At 36.2% G+C, this 20,983-nt stretch overlaps 1 protein-coding gene across 2 annotated transcripts in view; it reads left to right on the forward strand.

Annotated features, from left to right (window-relative positions):
• The window catches only part of LOC114046285 (vitamin K-dependent protein Z-like), a 31,182-nt gene extending 15,803 nt beyond the window's left edge, over positions 1-15,379 (forward strand). For both annotated transcript variants that reach the window (XM_027866583.1, XM_027866584.1), the window contains exons 5-8: positions 2,569-2,700; positions 3,413-3,498; positions 7,306-7,423; positions 14,262-15,379. In XM_027866583.1, coding sequence (XP_027722384.1) covers positions 2,569-2,700; positions 3,413-3,498; positions 7,306-7,423; positions 14,262-14,776 — 851 coding nt within the window. In that variant the 3' untranslated portion in view covers positions 14,777-15,379. The remainder of the gene's footprint in view (positions 1-2,568; positions 2,701-3,412; positions 3,499-7,305; positions 7,424-14,261) is intronic.
• Positions 15,380-20,983: the final 5,604 nt, after the last annotated feature.

Here is a 20,983-nt window from a genome sequence, read left to right on the forward strand (position 1 = left end):
GATAGTCCAAATCACATTCCAGACCAAGAGGAAATGTATATCCCTCTGAACCACAAATATCAGAATGCCAGTCAGTCCTCACCCCTCTATTACACTTTGATTAATGTTATACATCTTGTTTAGTATATTGCCAAGTCACTGTGACCTCAGTTATAAAATGGGAGAATTGGACAGATGGTCTCCAAGGTTCCTTCTTGGTATAAACATTATATGACTATGACCTAAATTCAGGGCAGAGTGTTGTAGTAGATAGATAACCTGCCTTGGAGTCAAAAAGATCTGAGTTTTCATGTCCTGCTTTGGACACGTAATGGCTCTGTGACTATAGGCAAATCACTTAATCTCTCAGAGCTCCATGCACCAATTTGAAAACATGAATTGCAGCGCAATTGCTGATATGCATTGATAGGGGATTTCCTTCCTGGGAATCCCCTCTGCCAATGAAATTATAGGTCTGAACCAAAAAAGATTATTTGAATAATGTCTCATGCAAAGGAAGGTCACCACTTTGATGATGTCTTCTGTGCATTCCTTGAATGTAGCTCATTCTTCATTTTTTTTTTAAGGAGTCTGTTACTTGATTATCCATCTCTTAGAGGTCTATGATTTTTATTCATTTACAACTTTTCTTTTGGATGGAGACCACGTCAAAGGGATGGGAGAAAAATTAGCAACTGAATTCAGATTTGTAGCTATTTATATAATATTAAATGAATTGAGTAAGCAAGGTTCAAAAGGCCAGAAGAAGGTATACATCTGCACTTTGGGATTTGTAGTAAAATACAGAAATTAAGATTCTTTGCCATTTTAGGAGAGAATAAATGGACTATTTACCTAAGCTTAGCATTATTGTTGATTATTAGTTACTATGATTGCTATTATTACAAATAGTCTGATTAGTTATTATTTTGTTACTAAAATTATTTTTAGGCAGCTAGGTGGCACAGTGGATAGAGTTCTGGGCCTAGAATCAGGAGGACAAGTCTTCCTGAGTTCAAATCTGGCCTCAAACTCTTATTAGCTGTGTGACCTTTGACAAATCACTCATTTGCCTCATCTGTAAATTGAGCTGGAGGAGGAAATAGCAAACCACTCCAGTATCTTTGTCAAGAAAACCCCAATTAGGGGCAGCTAGGTGGCTCAACGGATAGAGCACAGGCCCTAGAGTCAGGAGGACCTAAGTTCAAATCCGGCCTCAGACACACGATATTCGCTAGCTATGTCCGATCCTGGGCAAGTCACTTAACCCTGATTGCCTCGCCAAATAAAAAGAAAACAGAAAACCCCCAATTGGAGCCACAAAGAGCAGGACACAACTGGAAACGATTGAACAAACAACAAAAAATTATTTTCAGCCTGCTTGGCCTTTCAGTAGCATTAAAGAGAGAATTTCCTTACTGTTCTGTGTACTTTTAGCTTAATATGACATTAGGAAGTGTGGTAGGGTAGAAAGAGCATGGACCACGTGCTCAAATCTTGGTTCTGCCATTTACTTACTAGTTGTATGCCGGGGCAAGTCACTGATACTTTCTAAACCTCAGTTTTCTCATGTGAAAAATGGGGATAATAATACTTGCACTATCTTCCTTAGTGTTAGTGTGAGGAAAGTGTTTTATAAATCCTGAGTGTTATATAAATGTTAATTACTTCAAAAACAATTGGGGAATTTTAATAATGACAGCTGGCTTTAAGGTTTGCACTATGCTCTACGTATGTTATCTAATTTGATTATTACAGCTACCTAGTGAAGTAGGTGCTACAATTATCCCCATTCTGTAGGTGAGGAAATGGAGCCAAGAGAGGCTCAATGACTTATCCAGGGTCATAAAACTAGGAAGTGTCTAAGAACAGATTTGAACTCAGGTCTTCCTGACTTCCTGATTCCAGGTAAAGTACTTTTTTTCACTATACCACCTACATTATTGTATACTGGAATAGGCAAAGAGAAAGGTTTAGCAATCCTAATCCTTGGAAATCTCTTTTCCCTAGATATTTTAGACTGAGAATAGTGGTCTAGACCAAAAAATAAATATTGAATATCTTCCCAATTATTTAACTCTCCCAATATTTCTGTAAAAAGTATGTTATAATAATCTATATCAAATTGCTTGCCTTCTCAATGAGGGGAGGGGGGAGAGAGGAAGGAAGAGAATTTGGAATTCAAAATTTTTTTTAAATGAATGTTAAAAATAATTTTTACAAGGAATTTGGAAAAATAACATAAAAATTTTCACTTAGAAGTATCTTATATGGGGCAGCTAGGTAGCACAGTGGATAGAGCACCAGCCCTGGAGTCAGGAGGACCTGAATTCAAATCCAGTCTCAAACCAGACACTTGACACTTACTAGCTGTGTGACCTTGGGCAAGTCACTTAACCCCATTGCCTAGCCAAAGAAAAAAAAGTATATTAGTTGATTTTTATGTAGTTCTGTGTGTCATAAAAATTCTTATGTGAAGAAACAATGGGAAAATGTTAGAACCTCAAATTTGAGAAAATGGGTATAAGGAAGTTATAAATGAGATTGTTTTTCCACACTCATATTAATGTTTGTGATTTTTCCTGTCAGCTAAAAATGAATGTCATTCCAAGAGAAGTAAAGGATGCGACCACTTTTGTCGTCCAGGGCAGGAATTTTATATGTGCAGTTGTGCAAAGGGTTATAAACTTGGAAAGGATCACAGATCATGTATTCCAAATGGTAAGTACACAAATCAGAGAGAAGATTTTAGTATTACAGGTCAGACCAGAGGTGTCAGACGTGCAGTCCACAGGCCACATGCAGCCCACAACACTCCCAAGTGTGGTCTGAACCAGATTAAAATGTAATTGGGAAATATTTAACAAAATAAATAAAAATACAATAAAACATAGATAATATTCCATTTTAAAATTAAGTCATATGTGACCTATAGTGCTCCTTATGCACATTTTGGTATTCCTTGTTTTTATTTGAGTTTGACACTACTAGGTTAGACAATCTCTCATCTATATGTGTCAAGGTTCTTCCTTTCTATCTTATAAATGGTGATCTAAAGGTCATGAAGCTTGGCCCATTTCATTGTAATGAAGAATTGTTCTTCCTCACGTCCAAACGTTAATCAGCAAACTTCAGCTTCATGATGGAAAATAAAGGGTAATGGCCACCAAACTCTATTGACTATTATATGATTGATTGTTATATTATTATATTTATTGTGACATTATATTTTATTACACTATATTATATCATATTATGTAAACTGCAAATTCCTTGAAGTTTTATGACTAAAATAGTCAGGATCCTACAAAGGATTAAATCAAAACTAGCATTAGATTTTAGATATTAATTAATAAATATTTTCTATCAACATAAGAAGAATTTACCTTTGACCCAGATTTCAATGACTTTCTCCATGTTCTTCTTATTGAAGAGAAGTGTGCATGTGGAATCCTCAGTTCTAAAAGTAATGTGACATTGACGGATGCCAAGCTGACTCTCCAAAATTTTCCATGGCAGGTAATGGAAATCTATCCTTAATAAACACTCAAGATTCTGTGTGTAGTTACATGTGTATACATATGTGTTGTTGTTCAGTCATTTTTCAGTTGTATAGTTGCCATTTCTTTCTCCAGCTCATTTCACAGATGAGGAACTGAGGGCAAACAGGGTTAAGTGACTTGCCCAGGTTTCACACAGCTAGTGTCTGAGGCCAGACGTGAACTCACTAAGATGAATTCTCCTGACTCCAGGGTCTGTCCACTGTTCATCTAGCTGCCCATTTGTCACCATAGTAGGTGCTTAATAAATATTTGCTAATTGCTAATTGTTTAAACCAATTATCTGCATAGATAATAAATAATAATAATCAGATAATAAATCTGAGACCAGATTTGAGCTCAGAAAGATGAGTCTTGGGGCTGCTAGGTGCCGCAGTGGATAGAGTACCAGCCCTGAAGTCAGGAAGACCTGAGTTCAAATCTGGCCTCAAACCAAACACTTGACACTTACTAGCTGTGAGACCCTGGGCAAGTCATTTAACCCCAATTGCCAAAAAAAAAAAAAAAAAAAAAAAAAAGGAAAGAAAGATGAGTCTTCTTGTGCAGGCCCTACACTCTATCCAATGTGCCACCTAACTGCCCCATACATATGTGGTGGTAGGTGTTTCAATTTGTTAAACAAACATTTCCACTGTCTTCACCAAATGAAAATATATCAGTTAGAAATGTGCAATTTAATATGAGCTACCACAAAAATAAAAATATCATTGTTTTAAAAATACAAATACTTAAGCAAAACCAAACTGTCAGATCATAATACTTATATTATGTTTTCAAAGTTCTTTCTCCAATTATCTTTATAAGACATGAAAAAGAGTAAATGGCAAAAGACTGTCCCCCCACGAGATCTTTTTTCTTTACTTCAAAACAGCATCAATGTTCTCTCTTTTAAAATAAAAGCATGTAGAGGCAATGTCCTATACCACTTAAACTTTTGAGTGTTTTTCCCCCTCAACTGAGACTCCCTCTAAATTCTGAGTCTGGTAACTTTCAGTGAATGTATCTACCCAAGAATAAAATAAAGTAATATCTACCTAACATTTTTAAGTGACAAAAATGAGGCTAGAGTAAAATTTAGGTGCTTCCCCCCCATCCCAATTGTTCTTTTTATTATTAATATATTGATTTTAATATGGTCTGCATCCTCAATGTCCTATAGCTGTTTCTATGCAATGTCAAATGATTGTGGTTTGCCATGTGATAATGGTCTTTCAAAGTCTTTGAGGTTTTCCGATTTAATGAGATAGTTGTTTTCTCAACATTGGCCATGTGTGCCACAAGACCAGCCAGTCAAGCATGGTAGATAGATGCTCTATCCTGGTTTCTTCTTCCCTAATTCCCCTTACATGATTATTCTGCTTTTGGCCATTCATCCTCTCTATACTTTTCCCTCTTTCAGTATTATCTATTCTCATGACTTCAATGATCCCTTCTATGAAGATGATTCATAACTCTATAGGGTCATAGAATTAAGAGATGAACAGAGCCTTAGAGATCACCTAGCCCATGGGGTTCTTAAACTGGAGTCCACAGACCCTTCCCAAAAGCATGCCAGAGTAGATCTCAGGGAGCCTATGAATTTAGATGAGAAGAAAATTACATCTTTCTTTTTCTTTCTTGGAAGGCAATCAGCGTTAAGTGACTTACTCAAGGTCACACAGCTAGTAGGTATCTGAGGCTGAATTTGAACTCAGGTCCTCCTGACTCCAAGGCCAGTGCTTTATGCATTGTGCCACCTAGCTGCCCCTTGTATCTTTATTCCAATATAATTGGTTTCCTTTGTAATCCTATTTTTTGTATTTTAAACATCATTCTGAGAAAGAGTTCACAAGCTTCACCAGACTGCCAAACAAGTCCATGACACAACAAAGGTTAAAAATCTTAAGTTTCATAATGACAATATAGTGATACAATATGTGTGTATTGTATATATGTGTATGTATAAATATATATTACACACATATGTCTATATGTGCATATATATAAATATATAGGTGTATAAGTATCATGCTGTATACATAGTGATACTTATATATCTATATATTTATATGTACACACATATAGATGTGTATAATATATACGTAAAGTGATACACATCTATATATATTTATATATATACATAGATGTGATATATATAAAGTATTACTTATATATCTATATAGTTATATATACATATAGATGTATATAATATACACATATAGAGTGATACTTACAACATCTATATATTTATATATGTGTAGATGTGTATTATATAGTGATACTTATAACATCTATATATTTATATATACACATATAGATGTGTGTATAATATATATAAAGTGATACATATATATTTATATATATTTTTATATATACATATATAGATATGTGAGAGAGAGAGAGAGAGAGAGAGAGAGAGAGAGAGAGCAAGCACTGGAGTTCTAATTAGTAGGCAGCATTGGAATCCCAATTCTGACCCTTACCAGTTGTGTAACCATGAACAAATCTTTCTGGGCCTGTTTCCTCCTATGTAAAATGGAGATAATAATACTTGAAATAGCTAACTCACAGAGCTGTTGTGAGGAAAGTACTTTGGAATCCTAAAAGTAGTACAGAAATGCCAACTATTACAGAATATCTAGACCAGCCCATATCTGAACAGAAATGCCTCTAAAACACCCCTGATAAGTGGTTACTCAGGCTTTTTTTGAATAACCCCCAGAGATGTGGAATTCATACGCTCCTGAGGCCACCAAGGCCACTTTTAAAATTGCTCTAATTATTTGGCATTTCTTCTTACTTCAGGCTAAAATGCTACTCTGTCATCCATTGCTTCTAAACTTGCCCTCTTCCACTGTAGAGTTGTCACTAAAAAGAGTCAAATAAAGTCACTCAGAATCACCTAGTAAAGCCTGTCCTATATAATAGAGATTGGTAGTTTCACATATAATCTCCTTTTCTACAATATATGTGGAAATGCCCACTTATTTAGTTTTTTAAAAGGAAAAAGAAAAGAACTACCTAGAAAAATGTCATCAATTTTTTTTAAATACTCAGAAATTCTTGGTTATCGGCATGTTTGGTCAGTCAACTAGCATTTATTATAGGCACTGTGCTATTTTCTTTCTTCTATCATCTGGTTTTTAAAAAGCATGGTCACTGAATTCCATTATGCTTTCCTAAGGAGTTGCATTTCTCTGCATTCAAAGGTAACTGCAGAAAGGAAGTCATTTTTAAATTAAAATCTCACTTAAACTTGTCAGTGCTTTTTTCTCCCTCGAATGAGACTCCCTCTAAATTCTGAATTCGGTAACTTTCAGTGAATGCACCTACCTAAGAATAAAAAAAGGCAATATCTGCTGAATGCTTGTAAGTGACAAAAATAAGGCTGGACTAAATTTCTGATGCTTCCCCTTCCTCCCCCAAATTGTTTTTTTTATTATTAATATATTGATTTTAATATTGGCTATATCTTCAAAAATAAATCATTTTTGAAAGGAAAAATATGGATCACAGGATCACAGCTTTCAAATTGGAAAAGACTTTAGAGAGTTCATCAAGGTCAAACCCTCTAATTTTACAGGTCTGGGGAGGTTAAATGACTGGCTACAGTAAGCAAATGTCTGAGACAAGTCAAGGACTCTGACATCTTCTAATGAAGGGTGGCCACTAAGACATAATTTTGGGGTTGGATACAAATCAAATTGGAGGGGGGCAGAAACGAGACCTCTATTATATGCTGTTGTAAATAGTGTTGACTGAATAACTATGTCTTTTTTTTTTTAAGGTCAAATTAACAGATTCACAAGGAAAGGACTTCTGCGGTGGTGTTATAGTACAGGAAAATTTTGTGTTGACTACAGCAAAATGTTCACTCCTACATGGAAACATCAGTGTGAAGCTAAGTAAGTAATCATTACTGTCACCTCATCACTTTTTACAAGTGTTCGTTGAAAGTAAAATTTTTGAATAAAATTAATTTGGAGTAGCAAAATCTCTATAATCTCAAGGCAAATAATTTTTAAAGGCGCAATGAAGAGGGAATAATGCTTCCAGACTTAAAATTATACTATATTGTAGCAATCATCAAAATTATTTACTACTGATTAAAAAATAGAAAAGTAGACAAATGGAAGAGATTAGATAAGCAAGAATCAGAAATAATTGAACCTAAGAAGCTAATGATGGATAAATTCAAGAACATAAATTACTTGGGGAAGAAATCCCTACTTAAAAAGTATTACTGGGAAAAGTGAGGTTGTTTTGACAGAAATAAAGTTTAGACCAACAACTTATGCCACAATAAACTAAAAACGGAGATACAACTTGAATATCTTTATGACATAAACCATAAAAAAAATAGAAAGGGAGTGAAATCAATTACCTTTTACAACTATGGCTGGGGCAGAATTCTTTAATTTACATTTATTTTATTGATGGGATCTGAAATATTCTTTCACATGGATGTTGATAGCTTCTATTTCTTTATTTGAGAACTGATTTTTCATATTCTTTTAAATGTCTGTTAGGGGGGCAGCTAGGTGGCACAGTGGATAGAGCACCAGCCCTGAGGTCAGGAGGACCTGAGTTCAAATCCAGCCTCAGACCAAACACATGACACTGACTAGCTGTGTTACCCTGGGCAAATCACTTAACCCCAATTGCCTTAAAAAAAAAAAGTCTGTTAGGGAATGGCTTACATATTTATATTAATTCCTTATATCTTGGATATCATACTTTTATCAGAGCTTTTTTGTGGGATTGCTTTTTTCACTTTACTGCTTCTCTTTTAATTCTAAGCACTTAAATGAGAAAAAAATTACACAAACAATAACTCTGATAAAGATCTGATATCTAAGATACATAGGGAAGAGTCATCCCCTAATAGATGTGTTGAAGGATAAGAAATAAACAAGGGATCGATTGATTTTAGTTTTGTAAAAGCTTTTCAAGTTTATTTTCTCTAATAACTTCTATCCCTTCTTTAGTTAATATTCTCACTCACAGTTGTGAAAGTTATTGCCATCCCTTCTCTAACTTTTTAAAAAAAAAGAAATATAACCTTTTATGTTTGTCACATATCTATTTGGAGATATATGGTATAAGATATTGGTGTGACCCTAATTTCTACCAGGATACTTTCCAGTTTTTTCAACAATTTTTGTTGAACATGGAGTCCAGTAATTGGTGTCTTGGGCTATATGGAATACCTTGATCCTATGTTCAGTTTCTTCTGGGTCTTGTTTACTTAATACATTCCATTGATCAAGTATTTTATTTTTTAGCCCACCAAATATCTTTGATGATTATTTCGTCATAGTATAGGTTAAGATTTAGTCATGCTAGGATGGAATTATTTTTTTCTTTTTTAATAGTACTTAATTTTTTCCAATTACATGTAAAGACAACTTTTAACATTCATTTAAAATTTTTTTTGAGTTCCAAACTTTCTACCTTCCTCCCTCACCACCCCTCACTTTTTTCTAAGATGATAAGCAATTTGATATAGGTTATATATGTGCAATCATGTAAAACCTATTTCCATATTAGTCATGTTGTGAAAGAAGAAACAGGCCAAAAGGAAACACACACACACACACACACACACACACACACACACACACAAAAGCAAAGAAAGTGAAAATCATATGCTTTGATTGGCATTCAGACTCCATCAGTCTGGTACCATTTTTCATTATGAATCCTTTGGAATGGTCTTAGATCATTGTATTGCTGAAAATAACCAAGTCATTCATAGTTGATCACCGCACAGTGTTGCTGTTACTGTGTACAATGTTCTCCTGGTTCTGCTCACTTCAATCAGCATCAGTTCATGTAAGTCTTCCCAAGTTTTTCTGAAATCCGCCTGCTCGTCATTTCTTATGGAACAATTCATTACATTCATATACCACAACTTGCTCAGCCATCCTTCAATTGATGGACATCCCCTCAATTTCAAATTCTTTGCCACCACAAAAAGAGCTGCTACAAATATATTTGTACATGTGAGTCCTTTTCTCTTTTTTTATGATCTCTTTAGGATACAGACCTAGTAGTGGTATTGCTGGATCAAAGGGTACGCACAATTTCATAGCCCTTTGGGCATAGTTCCAAATTGTTCTCCAGAATGGTTGGATCAGTTCACAATTCCACCAACAGTTCATTAGTGTCCCAATTTTCCCACATCCCCTCCAACATTTGCATTTTCCTTTTCTGTCATATTAGCCAATCTGATAGGTATGAGGCAGTAGCTCAGAGTTGTTTTTTTTTCTTAAATTTGCATTTCTCTAATCAATAGTGATTTAGAGCATTTTGTCATATGACGATAGCTAGATTTCTTCATCTGAAAACGCCTGTTCATATCCTTTGACCATTTATCAATTGGGGGATGACTTGTATTCTTATAAATTTGACTCAGTTCTCTATATATTTGAAAAATGAAGCTAGAATTCTTAACCAAATTAATTTCATGACGAAAACCAATACAATTAGGATAAGAGGGAAAACTATTGAGTGGGATATTAAATCTTTGCCTCAAATATCTCTGAGAGAAGTCTGAAATTCATGATATATAGGGAACTAACATAAACATCTAGGATCATTCTTTAGTGGATAAGTGGTCAAAGAATATGTATAAATAATTTTCAAAAGAATTGGAAGTGATTAAATACTACATGAAAGTTTGCTCTAAATCACTAATTATAAAAGAAATTAAAATCAAACCAACTCTGAGGTATTACCCCACACCTGACAAATTGGTAAAGTTGACAAATGATGGATAAAGGCAATGTTGAAGGGGCTGCACAAAAATAGGTCACTACATCATTGGTGGAGGTCTGAATTAGTCCAACAATTCTGGAAAACAATTTAGAATTATACTAAAAAAGTGGCTAAAATACCCTATCCTTTGACCCGGAAATTCTAAGTCCTAATTATGTTCCACACACTGTTCTAAGAGCTGGGGATATAAAAACAATCCCTGCCCTCAAGCAGCTTACATTCTACTAGGGGAAGACGATACATAAAAGGAAGCTGAGAAGCAGGGGAGGGTACCTGGTACTTGGAAGGGGGCATGGTGGAGAAAGATGTTTTTCTTTTTTGTTTTATACATATGGAAATGCCCATTTTATTTGGTGTTCATTAAGTTCAGCATAGAGGCGGCTAGGTGGCACAGTGGATAGAGTGCCCAGCCTAGAGTCAGGAAGACTTATCTTCCTAAGTTCAAATCTGGCCTCAGACACTTAGTAGCTGTGTGACCCTAGGCAAGTTACTTAACTCTGTTTTTGCCTCAGTTTTCTCATCTGTAAAATGAGCACAAGAAGGAAATGGTGAACCACTCCAGTATCTTTGCCAAGAAAACCCCAAATAGGGTCATGAAGTCAGACATGACTGAAAACAACTGAACAACAACAAAATTCAGAATAAAAATAAATAGAAAAGCAGAAAACTTTATAGCATCATAAAAATATGCAGTAATACAACATCATTTAACATTGGAAAACATCTGTAAGTCACTATAAAAATTTTTTGTTAATTTTTTCCAGTTGTTAAGCATTTATTTTTCCTCTCCCACTTTCCTTACCACAGGAAAAAAAATAAAAACAAAACCCTTGTACAAATAAGCATAATCAAGCAAAACAAATTCCCATATTAGCCATGTCCACAAACGAGTGTCTCATTTTATTAATCAGTCCATCTATCAGGAAGTGGGTAGCATTCTTTTTCACTGGTTCTCTGGCATAATGATGAATCACTGCATTTATCACAGTTCTTAAGTCTTTCAAAATTGCTAATTTTTACAATGTTGATATTATTGTATGAACTGTTCTCTAGGTTCTGTTCACCTAACTTTGCATCAGTTCATATAAATCCAAACTATCTCTTTCATTATTTCTTACATCACAATAGTATTCCACTACATTCACATACCATATTATTTTCCAGTATTACTCAACTGATGGATACCCCTTTAATTTCCAATTCTTTGGCACTAAAAAAAAAAAAGAGCTGGTATAAATTTTTTCCCCCCCAAAAAAATTTTCCCTTTGAACTCTTTGGGGAATAAGCCTAATAGCATCACTGGGTCAAAAGACATGCACAACTCAGTAACTTTTTGGAAATAGTTCCAAATTGCTTTCCAGAATGGCTAAACCAATTCACAGCTCCACCAATAGTGCATTAAAGCACCGTTTTCTTTCAGCCCCGCTAATGTGTGATTTTCTATTTTTAACAACTTTGCCAGTTTAATGGATATGGCTATAGACAGAAGCAACTAGGTGGTATAGTGGATACAGTGTTGTGCCTGGAATCAGGAAGCTCTGAGTTCAGATCTAGCCTCAGACACTAGCTGTGTGACCATGTGCAACTTAGGCTGTTTGCCTCAGTTTCCCAAACTATAAAGTGGGGATAATAACAGCACCTATTTCTCAAGGCTGTTGTGAGGATCACACGAGACACCACATAGTAGGCACTATGTAAAAGCTTATTTTCCCCCTATTCTCTGCAAACTGCCCATTCACCTCTTTTGACCACTTCTCAACTGGCAATTGGCTCCTATTCTTACCAATTTGAATCCTTTGGAATTGAAGTCTTTATCAGAGAAACTTGCTACAAAATTTTTTCCCAGTTAGTTTTCCTTCTAATCTTAGCCACAGTAGATTTGCTTGTACCAAAAAAAAAAATTAATTTTATGTAATCAAGACAGTCTATTGATAATCTGCAAGATTATTTTTCTTGTTCCTCTAACTTATTTATGATGTGACTTTTTGTATCTAGGTCATAAATCCTTTCGGAGCTGACCTTGGTAAATGATGTGTGGTGTTGGTTATAAAACTTATCTCTATTTACCATAGAAGCAGTGGTCCAAGAGGGCCCTAAAATTGGGGAATGAATCAGGGTCAGATTGACAGGAAATGAGTATAAAAAGCAGAACTGCTCTCTCAGAGAAGACTGCACATCTTTAGATGGGATGTTGTCAAAGATACCTGTTTTGCATAGTTTTCTCAAACTGTCAACAGCCTAACACTTAGATCTATGCAAACTTAAACAGACACCAGTCTTCCCCAACGCAGAACTCTAACAGGTGAATTAATTGACTTTTCAGGGCTGATCTAGTGAACTCAAGCTTTTTGGAGTAAAGTGAACATTTATACAACCTAGGGTAGGGTCCGGTTCTTGAACCTTTTTTAGGAACACAAAGGGACATATACAGCCTCCATGAAAGCTGTACTCATCTAGCTATGTGGCACAGTGGGTTCAAAGCTGGATTTGTCGGGAAGTTCTGAGTTCAAATTTAGCCACAGCCACTAATTGTGGGATCCTGGGCAAGTCACTCAGTTTTCTCATCTGGAAAATGGGGCTAATAACAGTTCCCATCTCCCAGGATTGTTGCAAGGATCAAATGAAATAACATGTGAAAGTACTCTGCAAACCTTAAAGTGTTAGATAATTTTTATTTTTTTATTATTATCATTATTTTAAATTTTGATGTGGAGTGTAAGCTCTGACAAATTCTACAAACCTGGAAAGGCTTTAGCTACAGTCCTAGTGACTGACTGAATCTGCTGCCTGAGGAGAGGCACATCAATAGTAGTGTAGTCACTAAATGATGGATTCTTGAGGGGCTCAATGATGAAGCCACATGTGTTAGAGCTGGAATAAAAGGACCTGAATTAAAATGGTGATTTAACCAAAAATGAATGTTGTGAAATATTAAAGAACAAATGTGGTTTGAAAGAAGAGATATGAGAAGATCTTCCTATCCTTTGCAGTGGTGGGAGGTCCACAAGTACTGTACATAATATATATTTTCAGGATTTTTCAATGTATTTGATCAGTTATTCTGATTTTTTTCCTCGTCTTTTTCTTGTCTTAAAAAAATACTACTTGTTATATGGGATGACTCTTAGAAGGAGAAGAAGTATACTGGAGAAAACTGATTACAAAAAACAAAAAGAACTCATCAATAAAAACTAATTTTAAAAAAGGTTTGGGGCAGCTAGGTGGCGCAGTGGATAGAGCACTGGCCCTGAAGTCAGGAGGACCTGAGTTCAAATCCGGCCTCAGACCAAACACTTGACACTAGCTGTGTGACTCTGGGCAAGTCACTTAACCCCAGTTGCCTGCAAAAAAAAAAAAAAGGAAAAAAAGAAAAAAGTTTCATTGCTGCTTATTACGTGTGTGACATTAGGCACATCACTTGGTTTCTCTTGACCTCAGTTTCCTCATCTATAAAAAAAAGGAGATGGGACTAGATGTCCCCTGAGGTCTCTCTCAGCTCTAAATCTGTGACCCCTAAAAAGATCAAATGACATATCAAAAAGTTATTTCTGAACCCTCAATTTTCAGGTTATCCTGTTCATGGGCTCGTTCAGGTTTTGATTTTTCCTCCTCCCAACTACCTGTTAAACATTTCATCACCTCAAAAATGAATTCTCAAGGACAGCATGAAATTGTCAACTCTTATTTACTTTTGATTCTGATTGGGGATGAAGGGAGGGGAGAGAAGAGTAACAAAACAACTGGGCTTTTGTTAAATCGTAATTGACCTCTATCCTGTCACCATGTATAAATAGGTGCCACAGGGATTACTGACTGACTATCCATATGTAGCCTTTGTGGGTACTGTCCTATTGGAGCTAGGATCACATAAGAAATAACAATTGTCTGTGATTGAATTCCCTTTGCTTTGGAAATTTTTAATACTTTTCTAAAGTGATCTGTGATTGTGTCATTACTAAACAGGTGAAGATGGTATACCAGGAGCCCCACTAGAGATAAAAATAAAGAGCAAGCACGTGCATATGAGATATGATCAAGAAATGGGGCAGAACGACCTTGCACTGCTAGAGCTTAATGAGCCCATTCAATGTGGTAGCAATGGACTTCCCATCTGTGTCCCTGAAAAGGATTTTGCAGAACACATTTTGATTCCAGAGAAAATGAACGTTGTCAGTGGCTGGACATTCAATGGAACAGAACTGAGTGATTCGTTGATTGACTTACCCAGTGTACATTTTGAGAATGAGAAATGTGAAGAAATACTCAATGTGACAATTACAACAAGGCTATTTTGTGAGAAAAGCAAGGTAACAGTGGACTGGCAGTTGGTAGAAGGAAGTATTGTCATGGCTGAACATAAAGGAACTTGGTTTTTGATTGGCATTATGGTCTCTCTACCAACTGAAAAGCTGGGACCACTATATCTTTTCACCAAGATTTCAAGATATTCAATGTGGTTTGAACAAATAATGCAATAATGGAAAAGCAACTGAATAGAAAGAATAAACTCTATGGAAATGTGATCCTGAGTTGATCATAAATTGGCAATATTGCTACAGAATTTTACACTTGGAATATCCTTCTCCTCTCCCAAACCTCATTTCTTCCTGGTGCTCATTCTTTATAGCTCAGCTAACATGCCAGATCTAGTTTAAAAACAAAACAAAACAAAACAAAAAACCCCAACTCCTTCCATCCAATCAGAAATTATCTTTCTTCAGATCTCACCCTCCAAGAGGGCAAGAAATGTGTCTAATGGATGTTTTAATCTCCCCCAGTGCCTAACAACATGCTTTCTAGTAATTAAAAATTTGATGAACTGAATTAGCAGAGATACTGTAAAACAGATCTGGTAGAAAGCTGTGTGCTATTTATTTCTTTTTAGTTTGCTTTACAATTCATATGAGATGAAATTAAATTCTTTTAAAACTAGTAAAATTCAGGTATCCTCTAAAATGAAATGTTTACTAATAACTACACATACTAAAAAGATATAAACAGTATTAATCAAAGTACATTTTTAAAAAGTGCCCTGTTTCAAATCCATAAATAGAAGAATAAAGCATACTTTTTATCTTCCACTAAAGTCTGACAATCATGCTTCACTGCGTGGCATGGAGGTGATCCTGGGTTCTCAAAAGCTATGTCAATAGAACAGAAGCTGATCATTTCCCACCAAACTAGAAAATCTTTTAAGGGTGAGCCTGGCAATAGATTACATGTCTATTATCAGAGGAACATGCTAGCTAAATTTTAAGTGGGAGTGACTTATTACCAAAAGCTGTCTATAAGTCATGATTTTTTTTTTTTTTTACCAAGCTGTAGCAACTTTTGAAACTAAAGTGTAGAAGGGCCATGATTAATGATCTGTATTGGTGAGGGATTGCCCCCACTAATAAAATCATGGATCTGTGAAGTATGAAATCAAGTACACATGTATATGACACAAGAGGTAGTATGGGGAATTGGATGTAGAGCCTGCCTCAAAGCCAAAAAGACCTGGGTTTGAGTCCTGCTTTTGACATATATAGACTATGTGCCTCCAAATCACTCTACCTCTCAATGTCCTAGGAAATTCTCTAAGACTGTAATTTGCAGAGAAGATACAGATATACATTGACAGAAGAATTTCCTCACCCAAAGTTTCTTTATACCAGAGAAATCCCAATCCCATCCCATGCCTGTAGATAATAAATGGAAAGCAAAGATAAATCGAATTATGAAAAAACTAATAATAATAGCGAACACATTTATAACATGTTATTGTTTACAAAGAACTTTACATATATTATCTTGCTTGATTGCCAGTGAAGTAGTTGCTTTATCCTGATTTTATAGATGGGAAACTGAGTATTAGAGAGGTTAAGTGACTTGCCTACAGTCGTGCAGCTAATAAGTAAAGTAAGTTTCTTGATGCTAGGTTTTCTGCTCAATCCACTGCACCAGAGATGTCAAACATGAAGCCTATGATACTTTCACATGCACACAGATTAAAAAGTAACTGGGAAATATTTAACAAAATAAAAATACAACAGAACATAGATCATGTTAATATGTGGTTTTCTAAGTCAATAGGCACCTATGGGGATCTTTATGTATGCTTTAATGGTATCAAGTTCTATTAGTTTGACACCATTGCTCTATGCCATCCAACTGCCTCAGACCAGAAAACAGCAGAAATCAATCATGAGAACTGAGAGTTGATTCAGTCTCTCCGGGGATAATATAATCAAAATGGAACTGAGTTTGACATATACAAATACGAGTGTTAATTTTGGAACTGAGAAGAGGCAATAAGGTAATTTTTACACCTTAAAAAAGCATGTTCATCCAGAGACCATGGATGAGATTAGAACTCTTAATAGTGATTCCAGGTGGGAGAAAATTAATATAGAATGGGGATAAAGAAGTTATTTTTAGAAAGACTAGAGTCAAAGTATTGAGGAGGGGTGTCAATGGATCAAAAAGAAAATAATTGAGCATCTTTTAGAATTTTCACTCCTCCATCTTTTCTCTTTCCTTCTTTTTTCTCCTTTTCCTCCTTATTGTCTTTTCTCTCCTCTCTTCTCTTTTCTCTCTCTGTCTCTTCTTGCCACCTACATCCTTTTTTTATTTTATTTCCATTTCTGGGGAGGATCCAAGGAAGCCACTGAGTAAGGTTTGACTGGCTGGATGGAGCATGAAAGTAAAATCCTTTTTGCCATTATACCATTTTCAACACAACACATAGGAGTGAATTTTCGGCCCAAACATGAAAGACCTTATAAGACTTATCTTCAGTACAGTAGAGTACAGTAGAAAGAGCCCTGGGCATGGAACCAGAGGTCCTGCTTTCAAATTCTGGTTCTGACACTTAATGTGTGACAGCCTGGGAGTGGAGAGATTCACTTACATGTGAATTTGGGCCAAAATTACTAATACAACTATACTTCTAATTACCTAGTTGAATGCAGTCTGTACAATGATCTCTCCATGCACCACAGCAATTTTTGTATTCTAAGTGGCCATGTATTCTAGTAATAGTAATAGCATTTAAATAGTGCTTTAAATTTGCAAAGCAATTGACGAATATCTTACCCTCACAACAACACAAGGAGGTAGGTGCTACTTTATCCCCCGCCCCTTTTTTTTAAATAGATGAGGAAACTGAGGCAGACAAAGGCTAAATGACTTGCCCTGGGTCACACAACTAGTATCAGAGGCCAGATCTGAAATCAGGTATTTCAGACAACAGGTTCAGTGCTCTATTCACTGTACCACCTAGCTCCCCATTCTGCCAAGGTCATATACCATAGCAAAGCAGAAGTGCTGCAATTCTATGAACATAATCTTCAGAGGAAAAGTTTTGATCCTCCAGGTGATATGGACAGGGGAAAGCTACCCAAATTGCAGTGGAACTTGCCAAGGGCATTTTTCTTTGGAGTTACCTCAGGCTTCATTTTGTTAAGTTTGAGAACTTATACCGCTTCATTCCAATCTTTATAGCACAAGGGAAGTGCTATAAAAGCTAAGTGCTACTGTGTCTCTGTTGTACATCCTTGCTATGTAAGAGGTAAGTCTATCTCCTTTAACTATTCCATGATTTATGAGTGCCTTATTTCATCCCCCAAATCAAGCCTGAACAGGATGTAAGCCCTTCTCTAGGGGGTAAGGAAAAAGGAATTAAGAAAAGGTTTGTGAAGGGGAGGATTTGGAAGGATTGTGTCAAGGTGGGAAGGAGAGAGAAAAGATCTTGCCAGAATTCTGCATAACACTAGGCAGCTGGCTTCCTTTGGCTTTGCCAGGTTAATGTGGGCAATAAATCTTCCTGAGATGCACAAAGGTCTTTTTCTTCATTATCCTGTGGCCCCAAAGCTTTATGGGAGGGGTAGCAATAAAGGGGAGGGAAGCCACTGCTAGAGCATGAGGATCTAGGGCTAACAAAAGTATATTTATACAATATAAAGGAGAAATTATTCTGTATACTTGTAGCAGTACTTTAAGGGTAGAAAAGTATTTTCCTTCTTAAGTTTTCATAGGCTACAGAAAAAGAAGTGAGAGGTATGTAAGTGAATGTCACTGAATTATTTATCAGTGAAATTATTTGGGAATAAATTAAGTATGACTGATGAACGTGGTAAAAGTGTTAGTTTCTATCTTAATTTATTAGCTATGGGCAATTCTATAGCTTTCTGGGACTCATTTTATTGTGAAAATATTTGAGTTGCTCTAAGCCTGCTCTAAACATATACAACTCACACATATTTGCAAAACTTAAAACATTTCTTTCCTGAGAGGCAATATTGACTAAAAGAAAAAAGAAGGCTATCGCATTTTATGCCTTAAACTATTTAAACACATGGTTTTAGTTGACAACAAAAATGTTATCAAAACAACAAGGACTGATATGCTAATAATATTTACTCTCTAAAAATTAGTCTAAGTCACTGAAGAAAACAAATCCTTTAAAAATACAATTGGCCAACTGGAAAAAATACACCGAAGAAAACAAATCCCTTAAAAATACAATTGACCAACTGGACAAGAAAGTACAAAATCTAACAGAAGAAAACAATCTGTTAAAAATTAGAATTGAACAAATGGAAACTAATGACTCTATGAGAGAGCAAGAATCAGTCAAACAGAAACAAAAAAATGAAAAAACAGATGAAAATGTAAAATACCTCATGGGTAAAACAATTGACCTGGAAAATCGATCCAGGAGAGACAATTTAAAAATTATAGGCCTACCTGAAAATCATGATGAAAAAAAGAGCCTGGACAATATCCTTCAGGAAATCATAAAGGAAAACTGCCCTAAAGTTCTAGAAAGAGAAGGTAAAATAACTATAGAAAGAATCTACCACTCACCAGGTGGTGAAAGAGATCCCAAATTGAAAACGCCAAGGAATATAATAGCTAAATTCCAAAATTACCAGATTAAAGAGAAATTACTGCAAGCAGCCAGAAAAAAAAACAATTTAAATATCATGGAACCACAGTCAGGATTACACAGGACCTTGCAGCCTCTACATTAAAAGACTGTGGGGCGTGGAACATGATATTACATAAGGCAAAGAAGCTTGGAATGCAGCCAAGGATTAACTACCCAGCGAAAATGAGCATGATTTTTCAGGGGAGGAGATGTATATTCAACAAAATAGGGGACTTCCAAACCTTCCTGATAAAAAGACCAGAGCTCAACAAACAATCTGATCTTCAAGTACAAGATTCAAGAGAGACATAAAAAGGTAAATGGGACAGAAAGAAACAAATGTTGTTAATACAGGCAAAATGTGTACATCCCTACAAGGGAGGATGACACTTGCAACTCTTGAGAACTGTACTGTTATTGTACCATGTTAAAGGAGTATAGGGGGGTGGAGCCAAGATGGCAGAGTGAAAGCAGTGACTTGCTTGAGCTCTCCCCCAAACCCCTCCAAATACCTGTAAAAAAATGGTTCTAAACAAATTCTAAAGCAGCAGAACCCACAAAAAGACAGAGTGAAACAAATTTCCAGCCCCAGACAACCTGGATAGTTGATCAGAAAGGTATAACACGCCAGGCGGGGAGAGGAGCGCAGCTCTGCGTGAGCGCGTAGGCCACAGTAGCGACCCTGGAGCAGGCCTCAGAGGGCTGAATCGTGGGCAGCTGTGGCGGTTTCCAGACTTCTCAACCCACGAATGCCAAAGACAACTTGGAAGGGCAGTGGGAAAAGTCTGTGACTTCAGTGAGAGAGGAGCTAAGTCTCAGCTGCAAGTCCCGAGTGCGGGACATGGCGGCCTCCTGAACTTCCGGCCCACAGACTGAGAGGGAATCCAGTGGCTGATCAGAGGGGGATTGCAAGGATCTCTTTGCCAGTGCTGAGGCAGGAATCTCTTGCTTTGCCCGTGCTTGGATCTGGGTCACAGTCCTAAGGGGCGGTCCTGGGGCGAGGAGGAAGGCTGGCTTGGTGGAGTTTGTTGTGGCAATGGAGAGGAAACACCTCGCCCCTTATCATATCACCCTGGAAGAACTGAAAATTTACAGGTCCCTAGAAGTATCTCTGAAAACAGCTGTACAAACCCCCGAAGCTTGGGACAGTATATTCTCCACACTGGAAGCAGACTTTGCCTTAACAAAGAGTTTAAAACTCAAGTAATTGGTTGGGATCATGAGTAAGCAGAGCAAAAAGAGTCAGACTATATTATCTTACTTTGGTGACAAAGAAGATCAAAACATACAACCAGAAGAAGACAACACAGTCAAAGCTCCTACATCCAAAGCCTCCAAGAAAAATATGAATCAGTCCCAGGCCTTGGAAGAGCTCAAAAGGGATTGAGAAGCAAGTAAGACGAGTACAGGAAAAACTGGGAAGATAAATGAGAGTGATGCAAGAAAATCAGGAAAAACTAGTCAACAGCTTGCTAAAGGAGACCCAAAATAATACTGAAGAAAATAACACCTTAAAAAAATAGCCTAACCCAAATGGCAAAAGAGGTCCAAAAAGTCAATAAGGAAAAGAATGCCCTAAAAAGCAAAATTGGCCAAATGGAAAAGGAAGTCCAAAAGATTACTGAAGAAAATACTTCCTTAAAAATTAGAATAGAGCAATTGGAAGCTAGTGACTTTATGAGAAATCAAGACACTGTAAAACAAATTCAAAACAATGAAAAATTAGAAAACAATGTGAAATATCTCATTGGAAAAACAATTGACCTGGAAA

The sequence above is a fragment of the Vombatus ursinus genome, unplaced genomic scaffold (genome assembly GCF_900497805.2).
Source record: "Vombatus ursinus unplaced genomic scaffold, bare-nosed wombat genome assembly UNPS02014781.1, whole genome shotgun sequence".
Lineage (NCBI taxonomy): Eukaryota > Metazoa > Chordata > Mammalia > Diprotodontia > Vombatidae > Vombatus > Vombatus ursinus.